This window comes from Carcharhinus amblyrhynchos, chromosome 1 (genome assembly GCF_965287045.1).
Source record: "Carcharhinus amblyrhynchos chromosome 1, sCarAmb.v2.hapA, whole genome shotgun sequence".
Taxonomy (NCBI): domain Eukaryota; kingdom Metazoa; phylum Chordata; class Chondrichthyes; order Carcharhiniformes; family Carcharhinidae; genus Carcharhinus; species Carcharhinus amblyrhynchos.
In genome coordinates this window covers 146145102-146167997 of record NC_137324.1, presented here as the reverse complement: position 1 = coordinate 146167997, position 22896 = coordinate 146145102, and the positions used below count along the sequence as shown (strand labels likewise).

At 40.4% G+C, this 22896-nt stretch overlaps 2 protein-coding genes and 1 long non-coding RNA gene across 7 annotated transcripts in view; 1 reads left to right on the top strand and 2 right to left on the bottom strand.

Moving 5' to 3' along the window:
- Window positions 1–22896, top strand: part of gtf2e2 (general transcription factor IIE, polypeptide 2, beta) — an 87380-nt gene that overhangs the window by 39954 nt on the left and 24530 nt on the right. For all 4 annotated transcript variants that reach the window (XM_080193498.1, XM_080193494.1, XM_080193496.1 and 1 more), the window contains exon 3: window positions 15602–15687. In XM_080193498.1, the coding sequence (XP_080049624.1) occupies window positions 15602–15687 (86 nt within the window). The remainder of the gene's footprint in view (window positions 1–15601; window positions 15688–22896) is intronic.
- smim18 (small integral membrane protein 18) lies at window positions 6854–11122 on the bottom strand. Of its 2 annotated transcripts, none has more exons than XM_080193500.1 (2): window positions 11085–11122; window positions 6854–7202 (listed from the first exon to the last, which is right to left on the bottom strand). In XM_080193500.1, the coding sequence occupies exon 2, from the start codon at window positions 7157–7159 to the stop codon at window positions 6854–6856; it is 306 nt and encodes a 101-aa protein (XP_080049626.1). In that variant the 5' UTR covers window positions 7160–7202; window positions 11085–11122. The 2 variants fall into 2 exon arrangements, with proteins under 2 accessions (XP_080049626.1, XP_080049625.1); XM_080193499.1 differs by lacking the exon at window positions 11085–11122 and adding an exon at window positions 10596–10669.
- LOC145346108 (uncharacterized) overlaps window positions 20397–22896 on the bottom strand; it is a 37939-nt gene continuing 35439 nt past the window's right edge. The window contains exon 2 of the long non-coding RNA XR_013887474.1: window positions 20397–20663. This is a non-coding gene — a long non-coding RNA (uncharacterized LOC145346108). The remainder of the gene's footprint in view (window positions 20664–22896) is intronic.

Below are 22896 nucleotides of genomic sequence, written 5' to 3'. Positions count from 1 at the left end.
TATTGTCCTCCTCTCATTCCCTAATCTCTTTCTCCATGTCAACTCCCATGACCATATTTACAGTCACCTCCTTGATTTTGTCATCTCGTGGGCTCAGTTCTCCCGTGTATCATTCAGATAAGGTTATCTCTGATTACTTCCTTATCACTCGCCAGATCCTGTTCCCATTCCTAATCTCATTTTCTCCTGTATCAGTCCCAGGAAAAGTTATGTCCCAATCCACTTATGACTACAGTTTCAAAATTCTAACTTTGGTCTTCCATTCACTCTAACATTTCTGTAGCAACCGATCTGCTTAGCCATACCTTTCACTTCCACATTCGATGCCCTCATGCCATTCAAGCTGTTGTTCTCTCCTCATCTCTAGCCCCTTTTTTTTAAGTCCATGGGAAGTAGACTTGAATGTTTGTAACGAACAACTCAGTTATCCATTTATTGCTGGATCTGACCCAACTACGAAAGCACTGGGCGACTGCTCTCCTCTGTCAAAACAGTTCAAAATCCTAGGATCATCCTGGCAATCAAAAATAACTCCTGCCTTTTGCTGTCCACTGCAAACATTGAAACCAATCTCTGCCTCCTCCTTCCTCACCACCAACAAAGCCATACAATACGTCTTTGTTGCTAAGATCTAGACTATCCTTTCAGCTGCCCCTCCTTCCCACCCTTCTAGCCCACTGAGCTAACATTATTTAAATTTCCCACCAATCTAACTTTGAATTCTCATCATTTTCTAGTTTTTACTATTTCCCCTCATGCCCTCTCAAGCTCATCTTAGGTTCATCAAAAGGGGAGGCGATGGCATCATGTCACCTGGCTAGTAATGCAGAAGTCCAGTTAATGCTCCGGGGGCATAGCTTTGAATCTGACCACAACACCATATGGAATTGAAATTGAGTTAAGAAATGTGGAATTAACAAAGCTAGTCTTGGTAATAGTGTCAATTGATGTAAAAACTTGTTCGATGGTGCCCTTTAGGGAAGGAAAACTGCCAGCCTAAGCTCTGAACTCCTGTCACAACCAATCTTGAATGGGTGGACAATTTAACAACTCACTGGAGGTGGAGGAGGAAGATCCATAAATATTTCCATCCTCACTGATGGGTAGGTCCATCACATCAGTGCAAAAGATAAGGGGGAAGCATTTGCAGCAATCTTCAACTCAAAATGCCGACTAGCTTATTAATGGTGCCCTCCAGAGGTATTCAACACCGTACTTGCCAGCCTTCAATCAATTTGATTAATTCCACGTGATATTAAGAAATGGTTGAAAGCACTCAATCCTGCAAAGGCTCTGGGTCCTGACAATGTTCCAACAATAATGCTGAAGACTTGTGTTCAGAATTTGCTGTGCCCAAAACCAAACCGTTTCGGTATAGATACAACAATAGTATCTACCTGCCAATGTAGAAAATTGCCTAGCTACGTCTTATACATACAAAATAGGACAAATCCAACACTGCCAATTACTATCCCATCAGTCCACTCTCGATCATCAGTAAAGTGATGGAAGAAATCATCAAAAATGCTATGAAGCAGCACTTGCTTAACAATAGTCTCCTTTGTGTAATCCTCATCTCTGGCACTTTTTTAACTCCATGGAATGTGGACTTGAATATTTGTAATGAACAACTCAGTTATCCGTTTATTGCTGGATCTGACCCAACTATGGAAAGCACTGGGCGACTGCTCTCCTCTGTCAAAACAGTTCATGATCCCAGGATCATGAAATAATTCAAAAATAATGATTTCTCAGATACTGAAGCAGTCTATGTCCAAATGCAGCAAGAGCTGGCAATATACAAACTTTGGCTGACAAGTGGCAAATAATATTCAAGTGCCAGACAGTGACTTCCTCCAACAAGAGAGTATCTAACCAGCACCCTTGACATTCCATGGTACTAACGTCACTGAAACCCACATATTGATATCCTGGGGGTTACCATTGACCAGAAACTATACTGGAGTAGCCATATAAATACAGTGCCTACAAGAGCAAGTCAGACTAAGAATTCTGCAGTGAGTAACTCCCTACCTGATGCATGCACACATACAAACACACATCCCATCCAAGGCAAGGCAAGCCACATGATTGGCACCCCATTCGCAAACATTCACACCCTCAACACCACAGACAGCAGAGATGTGCATCATCTACAGGATGCACTGTAGGAATTCACCAAGACTGTTCAGACAGCATCTTCCAAACACTTCTAGCATCTAAAAGGACAATGGCAGCAGATGCACGAGTGTACCACCATGTGAAAGTTCCCCTTCAAGCCATACAGCATATAACCACTCCTTCATTATGGCTGGGTCAAAATGTTGTAATACCCTGCACCACTCCCCAACAGCATTGTTGGTGTACCTACACCATAATTCAAGAAGGCAGCATTTCACCATCTTTGACAGTGATTGTGGATGAGCAATAAATGCTGCCAACAATACCTCATCCTATTGAAATAATAAAAACAATGACCATGAGATCCATTTCCCCTTCTTAATCTAGGTTCAATTAAACTGCTGACCACTCAGCTTCCTCCCAAATTCCCATATTAGCCAAAACTGTTAACGATTTTCTGTCCTTGGGTGCCATCCTCCTCTCCTTCAAATCTGGCGGCATCATCATCTCTCTTCTAAAATGCATCAATTCTTAACCCCTCCGACTTTGTAAACCACTTCCTCATCTTCAGCCTCCGTTTCCTCTCAAAAGACATGGAATGTGCTGCTACCTCACAAAACTCACACCTGTCTTCTCTCAGACTCTACATTTGAATCCTTCCATTCAGGCTTTTGCCCTAAGTAATAAAACTGCTCTTACCAAAGTCACAAATGACCTTAGCAGTGGCAAACTATCCGTTTTCACCCTTCTCAACATGTCTGCAGCCTTTCACTCCAAACTTCATCATTGTATCCTTTCCAGCATTGACTGGGTAGGACTACATTTGCCTGATTTGACACTTATCTATCCAATCATAATCAGAGAATCACCTACAATGGCCCCCTTCTTTCTCTTGCACTGTTATCTCTGGTGTTCCTGCAAGATCTATCTTTGGCTCCCTTCTTTGTTTTATTGACTTTGGCTCCATGCTGTAAACTCCAAGCTGTAGTCTTGCTGTAGACTATTTACCTGGAAACAGGCTCTTTGATCCAACTTGTTCATGCCGCCCAGTTTTTACCATTAAGCTAGTCCCAATTGCCCATGTTTGGCCCATATTCCACTGTACCAATCTTACCCATGTAACAATCTAAATGCTTTTTAAAAGACAAAATTGTACCTGCCTCTACTTCTGTGGCAAGTTGTTCCTAACATTCATTACTCTGTAAGAAAAAATTAATACTAGTCTTGTGGAATCTATAATATTAAATACTACAGCAGTTGCACAACCCTTAACCAAACATTTAATATCAACATATTGTGCATAAGAGAATTGCTACGCCAAACAAACATGAAATGCTAATTCAGAAATAAGAGAGAGTTCCATTTATTACAGTTTTCAATGCTCGGCATACTAATTTAATTTAACTGCTGCCAAATCAGTTTAGGACACTAATCTTTTGTGTAAAGTAGATTCTTGTTTAGACTGCCCCACTGGATCCTTTTGTATCTCCCCTTTCCCACCTTAAACCTATGCCCTCTAGTTTTAGAGTCCCCTACCATTTTTTTCCCTACATGCTGTCCCACGAAAATACCATCTGAAAATGTTTATGCTGATGACATCTAACTCTAATTCTCCATCACCTTCCCTGACTTCTTCACCATCTCTAAATTATTGGACTCCTGGTCCGACCTTTAGGACTAGACAAGCAGAAGTTTCCTGCAATTAAATATTGGGAAGACTTATGGCATTGTCCTTTGTCCTTGACACAAACGCCATTAACCATGTCTCACCCTTCTCTCTGGCAACTGTCTGATACTGAATTGTTCATTGCCTTGGTGTCTTTTTGATCTTGATGAGTCTTTTCCAATTATCTATGCCATCACTAAGCTTTACTATTTCCACTCCTGCAATATTGCCAAGCTTCATCCCTGTTTGAGCTCGTCTGCTCATCTGAAACTCTAGTGCACAGGTTTGTTATCCCTGGGCATAACCCTTCTATCTACTTTTCTGACTGACTCCCATATTTCATGATCTATGAAGTTGAAGTCATCCAAACCTCTGTTGCCTAGTCATAACTTGCACTAAGTCCTATTCACCTATCATCCCCTGGTTAAGTAAATTCTTGAATTCAATTTTCTTACTTTTTAAAAATTCTTCCATGGCTTTTCCCCTTCCTACCTATCAGGTGCCCTGCAAGGCTGTGTCCTCAGCCCCTTACTATACTCCTTATGCACTTGTGGCCAAATTCCGCTCCAACTCCATTTTTAAGTTTGCCAATGACCCAACCCATTATGGTGGTATCTCAGACCATGATGAGACAGAGTACAGGAAAAAGATAGAGAATCCGGTGAAATGGTGTGACGACAATAATCTCTGCCTCAATGTCAATAAAACAAAGGAGATGGTCGTTGTAGTGGAGAACGTGCCTCTGTCTACATCAACGGTGATGAAGTGGAAATGGTTAAGAGCTTCAAATTTCTAGGTATCCCAATCACCAACAACCTATCCTGGTCCCTCCACATTGACACTATCGTTAAGAAAACCCACCAATCTACTTTCTCAGGAGACTCAGGAGGAAATTTGGCATGTCCGCTAAGATTCTCACCAATTTTTACAGATATACCATTAAAAGCATTCTTTCTGGCTGAGTATGGTTCCTGCTCTGACCAGACCGCAAGAAACTACATGAGGTTGTGAACGTAGCCCAGTCCATCACACAAACCAGCCTCCCAACCATTGACTCCATTTACACTTACCGCTGCCTTTGAAAAGCAGCCAGCTTAATCAAGGACAGCACACATCCGAGGCATACTCTCTTCCATAGGAAACAGCTACAAAAATCTGAGATCACTTACCAACGGACTCAAGAACAGCTTCTTTCTTACTGCCATTAGATTTTTGAATGGCTCTACCATACATTAAGGTGATATTTCTCTACACTCTATTTCTGCATTCTCTTCTTTCCATCTCCCTTCTGTAGTCTATGAGCAGTATGTTTTGTCTGTATAGTGCAAGAAATATACTTGTCACATGTATTAGTATAGAGTGAAAATAATAAATCAAATCCAATCAACTATCTCTAACCTCCAACCTTGAGATAATTGTGTAAATCCATTTCTGGTCTTTTACGAAATCCAGGTTTTAGTCTACTGTTGACATGCTTGCCTTTAGCTGCCAAAGCCAATTGGGAATTCCCTTTTAAACTCCAATAACTCTAATTATCTACCTTTTCTCTTTTAAGGTGTTCCCTAAAACTTGCCTTCTAGTCCAAAATCTGCCCTAATGTTTCATTATGTAGCATGGTGTCAGATCTTTTATAACTCCTGTAAAGCACCTTGCATATTTTATTATACTGAAGTCTCAGTATAAATACAAGATGTGTTTTTGTTTCAATCAGTTCGTATAGAAGACCATATGATTCTCCATAGGTATCCAGCAGAGTTTTTGCCATAGTAAACAATCTTTGTATTATTGTAGTTTTGTCCTGTTCTTTCCAGGTGTATCTGGAGGTGAATCTCGTTAAAGATGCCTGCCTTTCCCTTCAGAGCTCTTATCTTTAGGGATGCCCACTATATTGTAATGGTACAGAGCCAGCTATTCACCCAGATCCTCTATGGTATTTCTATAAGGTTAATTTTGGAGCCTCAATGCAAGTTTGATAAGTGCCATGATAGAACTACATGCAATTAGTTTGTAAGTACGTTGATGCACCATTGCTTCTTTTGGCACTACTGCTATATCCTCCCACCACATGTGCACTTGCATCATGATCTGTTTGTTGTTCATTGAACGTTTTCCACTTTTAATTAGCTGCATCTAAATGTAGTGGATTTTAATCTCTGTGTAAACATTTATGGCAGAGAAATTTCAGTACTCCCATTTTACTCTGAGACTTTGGAATCAAATCACTATAAAATGCCTTTCTTTACAACAGAGTAATCTGAATCTGCTGTCTGAATATTCTCAATTCAGAGATGGTTAGTCCCAATTCAAAACACTCAACTACTCAGTTATCTTTGAATCTCTTTGTGATTGTCAATAATGGTGGGTCTTTAGAATAATCTTTTTTAGTATGAAGTTCACGATAAGCACCTAATTAATGTTCTGTTAAACTGACCGAATCGATTACATTCAATATTCTTAAGATTGTCGTCTCCGTACATACGAATATTCTTAAAGGGATGGGTCACAGGCTATATCATCTTGACTGCTTGGGCTAAACCCGTACAAAACGAGTAAAAGTTTTTAAAATGTGCTGTACTTCTGTAAGGTTAATTTTGGTGCCTCAATGCAAGTTTGATAAATACCATGTTATAGTGACATGCAATTAGCATATCAGTATATTGATGCATCATTGCTATTTTTGGCACTACTGGTATATTCTCCCACCCCATGTAACTTGTACCATTATCTATTTGTTGTTCACTGAACATTTTCCATTTATTAACTGCATCTAAATGTAGTGGATCTTAATGTCTGTGTAGACATTTATGGCAGAGGAACTTCAGTACTCCCATTTTAATCTGAGACTTTGGAATCAAATCGCTATGAAAATGTCTTTCTGTACGACAGAGTTCGGAGACTTTTAATTCCATTAACCTTTTCTAATAAGACTGTGACCAATTTAATTATTTTATCCAATATTTGCAGACTAATGCCGGGGTCAAGACTTTTTCATTCCTTTTGATATCAAATGCCAATTAATTTCCAATGAACTTGTTTTATTTTATTTAATAGGTAATGAATCATTTTCTATACCATTTCAACCTTGTGTCTTTTCATGGTACTCAATACAGTTCTTGCAGCATGGGGTTCATTTTCCAGGCCTTCTACACTTTTGTTCTTTGCACAAGCGCAGCAAGGGAGCAACTCGTGGAGGAACGCTAATAAAACCAGGCTAATTATGGTGAGAACGAACAGCAGTAAAATGAGAAAGAAGGCAATCTTCCAGCTGTCATGGAATAGCTCCATCTGCTGAACTTGGAATTCAGTGTCTTGATAGATAGATGTAGGATTGTTGATCATGTACCAGGTTTGACTGAAGTTATATCCTGCCATGTTTTGGACGATCCAATCTCTTCTACAACTCAGGAATGCAGACCTACAAAAAGATAGAAATATAGTGTGATTGCCAGTAGTGACATTTATTGCTTATTGTATACTGTAATTTTAGATCCCTCACTTCTTTGTGAGTATTAAATCAGATGACTAACGCTAGTTGAATGAGAATGAATGTGGAAGAACATGCCAGACCCATGAGGTGCTAACTCGGTAACATACTACATGAATGCTAAACAGTGGTAACAGCATGATTTTGACAGTTAAGCAATCCCATAACTAAGTCAACATTCTGCAGTGTTGCCACATCCAATCTCAAATCGTGTTCAACAATTCAGCAGCTGATGGGAGTGGCAGCTTCATGATCGCCTCCATCTTTAAGCTTAGCAGAGCCTAACATGGGTGTAAAAAAAACTATGCTGTGTGTTCATAACGATCTTCAGCTGGATGTGCATTATGGACGTGAATCTGATGATGTTGCCAGCACAGGGTGGAGAACGTCTGAAATCGCAATCTCACTGATGAGATTTGTGACTTCCAGAACTTGAGACCCTGCTGGCATTCTTACTCAATGGCAGGAGTGGGCTCAAGATCACTCCCTACGTTTCTAGCTGATTTTCTTTTGTAAGATTGGGTAGAGGAGAAAAGTGATGTGGATGTACAGATGCACTAAATGTAGTAATGCAGGTTAATAAGGCCATTTTAAACAAAAATAGCAAACCAAGCATTTTGGTTCATCCCTAGGGGGAAAGAATTTGAGAAATAAAAAAATTATATTAAATCTTAGTTAAACCACATATCATTGGGAACCTAGATTGATGTAGTGCACCACACCCTCCCCCCCTCATTGTTCTCAGGCAGAGTGGCAGCAGACCTCCCCCTTTCCCTCCCACTAATCTTGGGCAGTGTCATCGGACATTTGGCACTTACCCACTAAGTGGAGCGCCCAAATCGGACTTTTGTAGAGCATTGTGTTCGCGCCGATTCTGGGTGGGTGAACGCAGTGGTAAATGGGGATGTGCTGGTAAGGTTGGGTGTGCAGCCCATTAAGTCAATTTAAATGCATGCAAATACATTTACATGACCGTCGCACCCACTTCAGGCACGGTTCCGATCACGGCCGTTTTCAGGCCTTGGTAAAGGAGGAACAGACACGAAGATAGATGCAGATCACACTACTCTCCTGACACCCAATTTTACCAAGTTTTTGCGTCCAAAAACGGGCACAACGCAATGATAAAATTTGTACCTCAGTGTCCACCATATTCTGCTTGTGATTACCTTAAGTCTGTCCTTTGTTTGCTGATGCTTCATGTGCCCTATCAAAATTGGTCATGATTTTCAGTGTCTCATTTAAACCTCCGCTTAACCTTCACTGCTCTAAAGAGTAGAAATCCAGTTCACCTGATCCCCCATAATTGTATGCTTGGTGTCATTCTAATAAATCTCATCAGTACCCTCTTCAACACGTTAACATCCTTACTAAAGTGTGCTCCATTACATTCACACTACAATGAAGCTACTGTGAAAATCCCCTCGTCACTACACTCTGACTGTTCAGATACACTGAGGGAGAATTTTTTTTGTTTTTATTCCAATTCAATCAAATCAAGTCCAATTCAGAATCCCAACAAGTTGAGACATTCCCGATCCAAGCTGACAAGACAGGGCTCTCACCTCATGTCTTGGGCTTGATCTACATGATCCAAGCTCGTTGGAGCAGGCATAGCTCCTCCCGCAAGGCTTGATATTATTTGCATCTTAGCCAAAAGGCCGAGATGCCGCTTTTAAAAATTGCATCAAATGAAACTAAAATGTAACCTAATGACTTCAACCAAGCACAGCATGTCGATACTAGACTTGATCTTGGCCAGTGCACCTGACCAGCACGTTTTTCAGACTGTGGGAGGAATCTGAAGTAACCAAAGGAAACCCATGCAGACACAGGGAGAACTTGCAGACTCCACACAGACATTGACTCAAGCTGGGAATCGAACCCGGCAGCAGTGCTAACCACTGTGCTGCACCATAAGAGAAATCTGTCTGTTTTCATGTTGTAAGAGGTGACACTGCAATGCAATAACATGGGACCTTTCATTACTCATCATTTTAGTTCACTTCATTTTTTATTTTCAATATATTTTGTGAGGTAGAACATTTGTGAAGATAGTAACTTTTTGACCTTTTTTTGCCTGGTGATATTATTTCTTACTGAGTTTTGTCATTTTTGATGAACAAGCAATGTGTACAGAACAAACCTCTGGGTACTACAATTGAATTACATACGTAAAGAAACACATTTAATTTGGCAGCCCTTGAATTATGGCTTTGTTCAGTAGGCATGAGAAAGTAGACCCTATTACCCAGTAATTGGGGGGGGGGCTGCTGCAAAACAAAGCTGCTGTCTTAAGGAAATTGCACAGCATCAACTATGATGAGAATGTGGATCCAATAACTCTCGCCAGGAAAAGTAAAGAGTTGCAGATTCACCTGTATCCTGTATTGCACCATTTTCATTACTTAGGACAGTCACGTCCCTCCACATAGTCATTTCAGTTTTAGCAGCACCATCATCCTGTTAAAGTGAGCTTCACCACCTCGATATTTTATCTGTCGCTGTCACTTTCCCAAAGCCATGTGTATTGTGATCCCATTTCTTGCCAGTTCATTCAGTTCTCAAAACCCAGGAAAGTTATGGTTAATACCTCTGCAGTTTCTTCCCTTAATTTCCTTGGCAAACCAAGATGCCTCCAAAACCAAGTGATTTATGCCACGGTTTTGAAGCATCTTGTATCAAGGTCAGAAATGTCATTATGTGTGACTGTAATAGAGTTAAGCTATCCCTTCAACATCTCTCCACCGTATAATCATAAAATTGTGGCACAGCTCCCTATTTTTTGGGTCCATCGAACGGCTTTTCCGTCTGAGTGGCCCCTAAAATCCAGCCCTGAATTAGTGTTTCATTCTTGCAGTCCTTTTTAGAGCTACAGCTTACTTACTTGCAAGACACCAAGCCATAAAGATTTCGTTAAAGTGTGCTTTGTTTATCACCTACATTAAATGTCAGCAAATTTTCATCAAGCATTAAGAAAAAGAAAGCTCATTCTGCAGTTATATTTTAACAAACCCATGTTCGAACGTAAAAAGAAGTGGAAGTAGGCCATCCTAAGCCTGTTCCTGCTATTCAGTAAGATCAAGGCTGATCCTCCACCTTCACTACATTTTCATGCACTATCACCGATCTCTTGAATCATTTAGAGTCCAAAAATGTGCCAATCTCTGAATATACTCAAGAAATATCCTAACATAAATGTGAATTGTCTTTATTTCAAGAACTGTAAGCAATGATAGTAAAGATATTTAACCAATTTATTTTAAATAAATACCTCTATTAAAATAGCAAAATTGACATTGAGAATGTGTTAAATTTTCATACGTTAATCCTTGCAGTGTGATTTCACATTCAATCATCTTCTGACTGCAAATCCCAGTCTGGAGCCTTTGTTCTTCTGAATCCTTCCATTTCAGCAGCTTGCAGATTATACTGCAGGACCCAATCGGCAGTATTTCACGCACAGCCTGTTTGACATTTTGAAAGGCCACAAGCCAGCCCTTTAATTCTAAATAGTTGCTCTCAATAGGAATTCAAAAATGGGTAGCATTCATTTGTTCACTTAGTTATAATGCTGTCAATGGCTAATGCTAAAAAAAATCACCCATCTCAAAATTACAAATCATGTAAGTAAATGGAAGGGAATTACAGGCTTTTTAAAATTTGAGATATTGGGGATAATTTTACAAGGTTTCATATTGATACAAGAGCTTCAAAAAAATGACTCTTTATTCACCTTTCTGTTTGTCAAATGTAGTACTTTATATCTGCTGGCTGCTCAGTAAATGCTGAATTAGAAAAGAGAACACATACCTGTCTGGCAAGAGGAGCAATAAGATGTTCTTGTAACAGGAAATACCGTAATGAACTCCGTAAATCTTTCAGCCTATTGCTGAAGACAGGAAGGTGGAACTAGTCTGCTATTGGCCAGAGATGGTGTATATATTCATCGATATTTTTGTACCATGAGCAAGTTTTTTTAAAAAAATCCTGGCTTGTAACCTTTATCTTCCATCCATCTCTGCTGCTTTTATATTTTGAGCTCCTTCCATCTCTTTCACTTGTATTCCTGTTTTTTTTGATTTTTCTATCTGTATTCTGTTCTCCTTTTTAACCTCTCTTAAATTCCTCTGTTCTGGCATGCCCTGTCCTGCTGAGCATCATTCTGTTTTCTTAATTTTCTCTTGCTATCCACTCCCTTCCCTTCATGCAAACAGTGGTAGGCAATTCAGTTTTTGCAGTTTGTTCTGCAATTCATTTAGATTATGATCTTAACTCCATCTATCCACCTTGTCTGCAATTCATAATGCCCTTTCCCTTGAGCGTAGCAGGAGAAAAAGGCCTAGTAGTTCCTCATACCCATTCAACCAATCAGTGAGATCATGACCCATTTGTGCCCTTATTCCACAGACCCACCTTTCTCCCCATATCCTAAAGCTTATCAATTTTAGATTTAAAATTAATAATTGATCTAATGTTCATTGCTGGTGACAGGAAGAGTGGTCCAAACTTTTACCATGGAAATTTCTACCATTAGGAAATGTTTCCTAATTTCACTCATGAAAGGCCTGGCTCTAATTTGTACACTGTTCCAATAGTGCTTGAATCCCCAACCAACATAAATACTATCTGTTTTCCTAAAGGGAATAATATCTTGAAAACTTTGTCTAAATCATGCCTTAACCTTCTAAATTCGAGGGAATACAATTCTAGTTTGTTATCTCTCATACTTTATTCCTTGGAGTCTAGGTATCATTCTGATAAATCTACTCCCTCCAGAGTTAGTATATGTTTCCTAAGACTTTTATGCTTTGGACCACACTTAGTGCTGTATTTTGCATTGCCGAGGCAATAATTCTACTCACTTATATTCTAAGAACAAAGAACAGTACAGCACAGGAACAAATGAACATAGATGCCCCTCTAATCTAATTTTTTTTGCCTTTACACGGTCCATATCCCCCTATTGCCTGCCTGTTCATGTATCCATCCAAGTGCCTCTTGAACGTTGTTACAGAATCTGCTTCCACCACCTCCTCCGGCAGCACGTTCCAGACGTTTGTCACCCTCTGTGTGGAAAAGCTTTCTCCTTGCATTTCTTTTAAACTTTCCCCCTCTCACTTAACCTATGTCCCTGAGAATTAACCCTGCGAAAAGACTCTGACTGACTATCCACTCTGACCTGACATGTCAGGTCCCCCCTCATCCTCCGATTCAAGTTTGTTCAACCTTTCTTCATAGTCTATATCCTCCAAACCAAGCAACATCCTGGTAAATCTCTTCTGCATCCTTTCCAACACATCAACATCCTTCCAGTAGTGTGGCGACCAGAATTGTACTCAATACTCCAAACATGGCCTAATCAAAGTCTTGTATAGTTGCAACATGATTTTCTAACTCCTATACTCAATGGCTGGACTGATGAAGGTCAGCATGCCATTTGCCCTTGTCCACTTGAGTTGCCACCTTCAGTGAATCATGGATCTGTATGCCTAGATCCTCTGCATACTAATAATTCTAAGGGCTCTACCATTTACTGTATACTTTCCTTCTACAGTAGACCTTCCAAGTCGCATCACCTCACATTTGTCTGAGTTAAATTCCCTCTGCCATCTTTCAGCCCAGGTCTCCAGCCAGTTTATATCCTGCTGTATCCTCTGACCATTCTCCTCACTATCCATCACTCCACCAATTTTTGTATCATCTGCAAGTGTACTAATCAGACCACCTACGTTTTCCTCCAAATTATTTATTTATATGTAGAGGCGCCAGCACTGATCCTTGTGGAACACTGCTCATCACAGACCTCCAGTTAGAAAAGTAACCTTCCACTGCTACTCTCTGCTTTCTACACCCAAGTCGGTCTTGTGTCCATCTTACCAGTTCACCTCAGACCCCATATGACTTCACATAGAAACTCTACAGTGCAAAAGAAGGCCATTCAGCCCATTGGATTTGCACTGACAGTAATCCCACCCAGGCTAGAGGGATTATCACATTCTGGGACACTAATGGTTAATTTAGCATTTCCAATCATCTTAACCCATACATCTTTGGACTGTGGAAAGAAACCAGAGCACCCAGAGGAAACCCATGCAAACACAGGGAGAATGTGTAAATTCTACACGGTCAGTGACCAAAGTCGGGAATCGAGCCATGGTCCCCTGGAGCTGTGAGGTAGGAATGCTAACCACCGTGCCGCTTTCTGCATCACCCTTGTCAAAGGTTTTACTAAAGTTCATATATACAACCTCCACTGCCCTGCCCTGGTCAATTTTTCTTGTCATTTCCTCAAAGAACTCAGTCAAGTTTGTGAGACATGACCTCCCCTTCATAAAACCATAGTGCCTATTGTAATAAGCCTATTCTCTTCCAGATGTGAGTACATCCAGTCTCTAAGAATCTTTTCCAATAATTTCCCCACCGCTGATATAAGGCTTATAGGCACATCATTTCCTGGATTGTTCCTCTGTTTAAGGAGGGCAGAAGAGACAATGTTAGCTACTACCCAATCCTCTGATACGCCCCCGTGACTAAAGACGATACAAAGATTTTCACCAAGCCCTCAGTAATTTCTTCCTTGTCTCAGTATTCTGGGGTAGATCCTGTCTTGCCCTGGGGACTTGTCCATCTTAATGTTTTTAATACCTCCCCTCTTTTTATTTCAGCATGTCCTAGAATGTCAACATCCTCCTTTCTTTTATTCTCCTTTCTAAACTCATCCATCACATCCTTCTCCTTTATGAATACTGATGCAAAGTACTCATTAAGGACCTCATCTGGCTCCACACACACATTCTCTCCACTGTCCTTGAGTAGACCTACCCTTTCTTTAGCTACTCTCTTCCTTCTTATCTACACATAGAAAGCCTTGGGATTCTCCCTAATCCTGCCTGCCAAGAATATTTCATGCTCCCTTTCAGTCCTCCGAAGTCCCTGTTTAAGCTCTTCCCTGCTATCTTTGCATTCCTCAAAAGTCTTATCCATTTTCAATTTCCTGAAATGTACGTATGCCTCCTTCATCTTTTTCATAAGCTCACAATCTGTCTTATCATCCAGAGTTCCCAAATCTTGCCATCATTATCTTTCATTTTTATAGGTACATACTTGTTCTGAATTGTTAAAAACTGACTTTTAAAGGACGCCCACCTATCAGATGTGGATTTACCCTCAAACAGCCGCCACCAGTCTACATTTCCTAGCTCCCACCTAATACTGTCAATACTTAGCATTCCCCCAGTTTAGTATTTTCACCTTGGGACTACTATTATCCTTTACAAGTATCTTGAAACTTATAGAATCTAGTATTCTCGATTTAAGCCCAGCATTCCATTATCAGCATTTTCATTTATTTTCTACATTAATGTTCTGTGTACCGGGACCTAGTGTAATAACAGCAGTATGTATCAAATATAAGTTGCAATGAGATAATTTGCCATGGCTCCTTCAAAACCACCTTTCAAACCTGCAGCCTCCCAACACCTAGACGGACAGGGACAACAGATGCTTGGGAACACCACTAACAGCAACTTCTCCTCCAAGCCACGCACTATCCTGACTTGGAACTATGCTACCATTACTTTACTGTCACTGAGTCAAACTACCTTCCTAACAGTACTTTAGGTATACCTGCTGGACTGCAATCATTCATGTAAGTAGCTCACCACCATTTCCTCGAGAGTAATTCCTCGCGTTTAGAAAGATGAGGGGGGATCTTATAGAGACATATAAGATAATGAAAGGGATGGCTAGGGTAGAGGTAGAGAGATTCTTCCCGCTCAGAAAGGATAGCAGGACTAGAGGGCACAGCCTCAAGATAGGGGGGGGGGGGGGGCAGTTTAGAACGGAGTTGAGGAGGAACTTCTTCGCTCAAAGGGTGGTGAATCTCTGGAATTCTCTGCCCGTTGAAGTGGTGGAGGCTGCTTCACTAAATATATTTAAGTCACGGGTAGATAGGTTTTTGACAGACAAGGGAATTAAGGGTTATGGGGAGAAAGCGGGAAAGTGAAACTGATCCACTTCAGATCAGCCATGATCTTACTGAATGGCGGGGCAGGCTCGAAGGGCTAGATGGCCTACTCCTGCTCCTATTTCTTATGTTCTAATTTAGAATGGGCAACAAATGCTGGCCATGCCAATGACACTGACTTTCCTTAAAATTAGTTTTTTTTTAAATATCAGAATCCCCCAGTAAAACTACCAAACTACAAAAAGAATCTAACCGCTCAGCAGGATTTTTTTGTTTTGATTTAGGAATCAGCAACACAGAAGAATGCTGGCATTGTTTTGTATCTTTTCAAAAAAAAATAATTTATCCTGTTCTTTTACAGAAAATGGATCTTTCGCATATAGATCACTTCCAGGGAGTGCTGGGTACAAGTTTGGAGTGCTTGCTAAAATAGTTAACTACATGAAGGTAATTGGCTTTCATAACTTTCTACTGAGACTAGTAATTAACTTTTGTACCTTAACCTAAAATAGGCAATGTATATTTTGAAGTTTGCATATTTTTGTAGTGGGAACAAAAACTAATTGACAGCTGTCAAGTTTCTGTGTCAATCTCTCAGAAATATCTTTTCCAAATCAGTTACAATTGAACTTTCTAAATCCTAATTGCCTAAATTTTAGCGCTGCTGTTGTCACATTTCTTTTGCACTGTCAATTTGATGAACCACTATCTCGTGTCTGCATTTGACACCGCTGTCCCCTTTATTTTGATCAATTTTGTTGGATGGCTTACATCCCAACTTACTCGCATCAGGGGAAACAAACGTAAATATATCTAGTGCACAACTAATGTAGCTGGATCATAAGTCCTGGCATACTGCATGCTTCTTTACCAAAACTGCTGATCATTGTAGAGAGCCCAAGGTAATCCCTGGCTTCACTTTGCTGCTACCAAATTATAAGTATGAACTTCTTTCCCCACTGCCTGTGCCCCTACCTTGAACAAAGGAATGAAGTTCATGAAAGAATTCATTAAGAATTCATTCATTTGCTGCCCCTGTTGATTTTCTTCCATCTGTTTGCTCTATGCTGATGGCATTGTAAATAGTTCCCTCTCATGGGTGTGACGATGCTGCGCCTTTAAGAAAAAATTTTAATCATGTTGCTCTGCAGGATGTTTTAGCATTTTGTCGAGCAATGTTGTCTATGGCAGGTTTCTTTATTATTACTGAAGCAGTATAATTGACATCATGGTTGTTTTAATTTGAACTAATGTCGTATTCTGTGGTTTTAATGTTCTTCCGATATTGCAGAGCAAAGCTTGGTTTGGAATAATTGACAGGTTACTTGATATAACTGGGGACAGCTATTTTTCACAGAGCAGTCCAGTTTTAGTTTTGCTTCTAGAAGTTGCTTGAGGCTGAGAGAGATGGCAGTGTTTTTTCTCCTCTCTGGAGTTGGAGATTCAGTTGTTTGGGTGGCTGTTTTTGGAAGCTTTTGGTTATCCCTTCTCATATTTTTTTTTGTCTTTTTTGTATTTGATCATACATTTGTGCATTGGTCTGAGATGCACTTTTTATGAAAAAGTGCTACATTATTAGCTTAACAATGAATTATTTTCAGGAGAATTAACATGGCATGAAACATCTTTTGCTCATCAATACCAAAATCAAATATAAAACTTAGGGTCTAGGCTAACTTCACGCAACACTTTACAGTTTCTGACTGGGTCTTAAAATGTTTCTTTTGCTTTAAAAGGTACTATTGCTGACCCATTTTTCAAAAATAAATTCCTTCATAATCCTTCCGTTTTTAGAAGCTATCTCCAACTTCCTTTCTCTCAAATTGCCAGATATGTGTCTGCAATTCCAATCATATTTTTTGGCCTCATCACAATGGCCCTAATCAAAATTTTGAAGACATTCTGTGTGTGAGTCTGGTTCATTTCCCTTATTGACCTTTGCATGATCAATACAACATTCATCTCCAATGCACTCCTACCTACTGAACTATAGCCAGAAAATTTCAAGACTGGTTTCTGTTTTCAACTGGCAGCATTGGAGTCTCACAAGGCTCTAGTTTCTATCCCCTTCTTTACTGTCAGCTACTATGCATGCTGATCGCTTCTCTTCCTTAACACTGTTCAATAACTCCTTCTGCTGCCCTGACTTGTTTTGACTCTGCTTTCTTGCACCTCCTTTGCCCTCCCCCCACCCCCCCGCTCCCACGTTGGTGACTGCATCTTCAACTATCAAGGCCTCTGTTCTCTGGAATTTCCCCTAAACCTCTTTGCCTCTGTATCTCCCTATCCTTTTCTTAAAGCCCATGTCATTTAATAAAACTTTTGGTTATCCCTTCTCATATTCTTTTTTGTCTGTTTGTATTTGATCATACGTTTGTGCATTGCTCTGAGATGCATTTTTTTTGAAAAAGTGCTACATTATTAGCTTAACAATAAATTATTTTCAGAAGAATTAACTTGGCAAAATTTTTGGTGAAATGTTTCATCTTTTGCCACTCATTCAATCAAAAATGTGTTGACTATTATCCAAATTGTGGGTGAGAGGCAAGTAGAAAGAGCTGTGTTGCCTTTAACTATTTAGGCAATATAGCAATCGCTATGCAACATGTGGGCTGGGAGTGGCTGGGGGCATTCGTTATGCTATTAGCAGCAATTTTGTTAACTGTGACACACCACAAAAGTTTCAATTTTTGTGCCTTTTCTCTTCAGCTTTTCAAAGTTTGAAAGAGTTTACTTTTGTTCCTAAATTGCAGTTACGTTAATAAACATAAGTGCTGGGGACCAGAGGAACTTTCCTTTTGCTGCTAAGTATCAGATAATGTAGTCAATTGCAGAGTAATATTTCTTCTGTTCTTAAACAAGAGGAAAAGACTTCTGTGTGGCATATAGAACAAAACCATAAAAAATTATGTCCTTAAGGTTGTAAATGAGGATGGATTAAAATAGGTAGTATGTTAAATGATATTTTTGGAAAATATTCACTAGTAGCTTGTCACCAATCATAGGAAGTTCTACAATTAAACTTAATGAGCTTGTACATAAGAACATAAGAAATAGGAGCAGGAGTAGGCCATCTAGCCCTTCGAGCCTGCCCCGCCATTCAATAAGATCATGGCTGATCTGTCGTGGCTCAGTTCCACTTTCCCGCCCTCTCCCCATAACCCTTAATCCCCTCTCTTATCAAGAACCCATCAACCCGCTTCTTAAAAATATTTAGCGAGGCAGCCTCCACCACTTCAACGGGCAGAGAATTCCAGAGATTCACCACCCTTTGAGTGAAGAAGTTCCTCCTCAACTCCGTTCTAAACCGCCTCCCCTTTATCTTGAGGCTGTGCCCCCTAGTCCTACTGTCTTTTTTGAGCGGGAAGAGTCTCTCCACCTCTATCCTATCCATCCCATTCATTATCTTATACGTCTCAATGAGATCTCCCCTCATTCTTCTAAACTCTAACGAGTACAAGCCTAGTTTATTCAGCCTCTCCTCATAGCTCAACCCCCTCAACTCCGGCATCAGCCTAGTAAACCTCCTCTGCACTCCCTCCAGGGCCAAAATATCCTTGCGCAGGTGCGGCGCCCAAAACTGCACACACTACTCCAGCTGCGGCCTCACCAATGCCCTATACAGCTGCAGCAAGACCTCCCTACTTTTATATTCAATCCCCCTTGCTATGAAGGCCAGCATCCCATTCGCCTTCCTGACCACCTGCTGCACCTGCAAGCTGGGTTTTTGCGACTCATGCACAAGGACCCCGAGGTCCCTCTGCACCGTCGCCTGCTGCAGTTTTTCGCCACGTAAGTAATAGTCCTTCCTACCATTCTTCCTATTCTTCCTACCAAAGTGGACCACCTCGCACTTGCCAACATTAAATTCCATTTGCCATTTCCTGGCCCATTCGCCCAGCCTATCTAGATCCTTCTGCAGACTCTCCACACCCTCCGCACAATTTGCCTTTCCCCCAATCTTGGTGTCATCAGCAAATTTCGACACCCTGCACTCAGTTCCCTCCTCCAGATCATCTATATAAATGGTAAATAGCTGAGGCCCCAGCACCGACCCCTGGGGCACCCCACTAGTCACCAACCGCCAATCCGAATAGCACCCATTGACCCCCACTCTCTGCCTCCTATTTGACAACCAATCCCCTATCCATGCTAACACCCTACCCCCAACTCCATGTCCCCTGACCTTCTGCAATAACCTCTTGTGAGGTACCTTGTCAAACGCCTTCTGAAAATCCAGAAAGACCACATCCACCGGCTCTCCTCTATCCACTGCCCTAGACACATCCTCATAGAACTCCAGTAAATTTGTCAGACACGACTTCCCTTTAATGAAACCGTGTTGCGTCTGCCCTATCAAGCAATTCCCTTCAAGATGCCTCGCAATTTCCTCCTTAATGACGGATTCTAATATTTTACCTACCACAGACGTTAAACTAACCGGCCTATAATTCCCCGCCTTTTGCCTGGCACCCTTCTTAAACAACGGCGTAACATTAGCCGTTTTCCAATCTTCCGGCACTTCCCTGGAATCCAGCGACGTCTGGAAAATAACCACCAAGGCATCCACTATAACCTCCGCCATTTCTTTCAGAACCCTCGGATGCATTCCATCCGGTCCTGGCGACTTGTCCACAATCAGCCCCTCCAGTCTGTCGAGCACCACCTCTCTAGTAACAGTAATGTCATTAAGACCCTCCAGTCCTACCACCTTTCCATCGCTAACACCTGGCAAATTATTCACGTCCTCCTCCGTGAAGACAGAAACAAAAAAGTTATTCAAGACCTTAGCCATTTCCCCATCCCCTACCACTAGGTCCCCTTTCTCATCCTCTAAAGGACCAACGTTCACCCTAGCCAGCCTCTTCCTTTTTATATATTTATAAAAACTCTTGCTATCCTTTTTTATATTAAGTGCTAGCCCAGCTTCATAGCTTCTCCTACCCTCCTTTATCAACTTCTTTGCCAATCTTTGTTGACATTTAAATCAGTGCTTTGGAATCTTATGTAAGAATAAATGCCCCAAAGCTAATAATTCTCTGAAAAAGAGTGATACAATCTTGGATGCTTAAGGAATAATTCTGACAAAATCAGTCAACCATTGTTTTTATAAGGAAAATATTGAATACCGGATAGAAAATGAGCCGAGGTGATAGCAATTTTCAAGGAAGTCAATTTATTGATATTTTAATTTGAGCACAATTTGTTATCGATTGTCTGTAACCAATATGTAGGTAATGTTGTGTTTAATCAGCATTTAACATGGGAAATATCACGCTAATTATATAGCAAAGACATATGACTTTGACAAGTAGCAAGACCCAGTTCAGGTCAGGTAGGATGGCAAACTTGTGCAAGTAACTGTTCTTTTTCCTCCTTGGGTGCGAATAGCTGTTCTTCTTTCTCCTCTGGTGCCTCATGTCCTGTCAAAATATTGAAGAGGTTTAGACCAAAGTCAGCACGTTTCCATCCTTAGGTGTACCCCTTCACCTCCTGCAACAGTGGTTTCTCCCCAAAACCTATCCTTAATATTCTTTTAGAGGTAGCCTTAGGTGTTATACTGGCAGGACTTGATTGTCCTGTAAAAGCTGTTCTTTATAAGAAATGCCAAATAGCATGTCGCGTTCTTTGTCTAAACTGTAGAGTTAAAACTCTCCTTTATTTCATCCTCCTCCTGTGAACTTTTAGAGCTTTTGTGGGTATGTTCTACTTTTATATCACTTTCTCTTGTCATTTCTTGTGTTATTCCCCTGATCAGTTCCACAACTCTTCAAAACGTCTCATCCCCAGGCCTTTTTTGTTTTTGCCAGTTGTAGTATTTATGCTTGGGATGAGCCTTTTGGGTAAAAATTAAATGAACTGTTCATCCAGTTCCAATTTCTTAACAGACTATTGAATGATTCCTAAAGTAACTTCTATTAACTTCCAGACACTAACTTTCACATTACAGCCAGCATTTTAATTAAACAAGGTTTCATTGCCACTTTGAGTGAAGATTCCAGGAACATTCCTTCCAAGTGAGCTGGTTTATTGTTTCTGGACTAGTTATCTTTTTAAATATAAGATTAACATTAGAGGCCAGGTTTTTGCAGAGTTTGAAAATGGTAAGCAAAACCTGGATGGCAATTTCCCACCCCCAATTCCAGCAGATCCAGATTTTCTCATAGTGAAAACGGAGTGAGTGTGATGCTCACGAGGGAAACCTGAACACAGTAAGACAATTCGAACTTAACATTGAATTTGAACCTGCGGTCGGACCCTATTTTGGCTGTTGCAAGGGCCTTAACATATGTAGGAGTCTCAAATTGGATTAGATATAAACACTGTTGATAAGATCTATATAGTTGCTGATATGAAGATTTTTAAAATGTTCTGCTCTTTCAACTTGTAAGAAATAAAAAGAAGTTGCAATTGTCAATAAGAGTTCAAAAAAACCTCTGCTAGACTGCTTTAATGGACAGGCCATCTGGTGCAGGTTAGCAAACACATTAGCATCTGTTCATGCAGCTTCGTAGAATTATTTTATTATGCTATTGTGAATGTTTGACTGAGTTTTAAAATTTGACAAGATGGTCACTGATAAAGTTCTGTGAAACCATTGGATTATTGGCTTGCTCAGCATCATTGCTCATTTTTGCATCTAAGATGGCCTGTACTTTTGTTGATTCAAGAACATATTTTTCTAGAAACTCTTGTAAATTGACTAGAAATTTGTTGCCTTTGGAATTTCCGCAGTGATGCCTTTTCTAAGTCTATGGAAATTGAAGTCTCCCGTTTTAACTTTTCTGCTATTATAATGATGTCCGAATTTATGTATCCTGCTACTTTATCCTGGTAGCTGGAGGTCAGTAAACAACTTCAAGGAAGTCTTGCATCTGAGTTTGTTGTTTTTAGTGGGATATGTTTCTCCCAAACCTCCTTCATCACCTTTTTAAAAATATTTCCCACTGCCTTTCAATCTCTTTGTCAATATACTTTCCAGTTTACCATTCCTAGTTGCATCCTCAAACCCTTATAATTAGCTTTTGCTTTCTGATTTATTACTTTGGTCTTTGCCTTACTTATGTACTTAAGGGCAGCACGGAGGCACAGTGGTTTGCATAGTGCAAGGGACCAGGTTTTGATTCCGGCGTAAGGCGACTGTGCGGAGATTGCATGTTTTCCCTGTGTCTGCGTCGGTTTCCTCTGGGTGCTCTTGTTTCCTCCCAGAGTCCAAAGATGTGCAGGTTAGGTCATGGGTTGGCCATGCAGAATTATCTCTTAGTGTCTCAAGATGTGTAAATTAGAAGGGTAAGTACAAGGGGTTACAGGAATAGGGCCTAGGTAGATTGCTGTTGGAGAGTTGCTGCAGACCCAATAGGCTGCATGGCTTCCTTCTGCAAAGTAGGGATTCTATGTTTTACGTCTTTCACAATTTTAATCTTCGTTATTTTGTGGTCACCTTTTGCCTAAATGCTCTGCTATTATTTTTTGCATCTCTTCTGATTCATTTCTTTTTACTAGATTTCGCTCTTGGCGGATTCCTTAGATACTGGTTAAAAAAGAGTTGCAGAACACAATACAAAACATCCTTTCCTTTTTCCCTTTTCCTAATTATCTCTTACTATTTCTTTGAAACAATTGAAGTTTCCCAAAGTTATTGTTCATTTCATAAAT

Excerpts from the sequence above, each read along its gene's own strand:
- smim18 (XM_080193499.1), bottom strand. The coding sequence starts at position 10,630 with ATGATTGAATGTGAAATCACACTGCAAGGATTAAC. Across the intron at positions 7,203-10,595 it reads ATCACACTGCAAGGATTAAC|GTCTGCATTCCTGAGTTGTA; the intron begins GTATGAAAATTT and ends ATCTTTTTGTAG.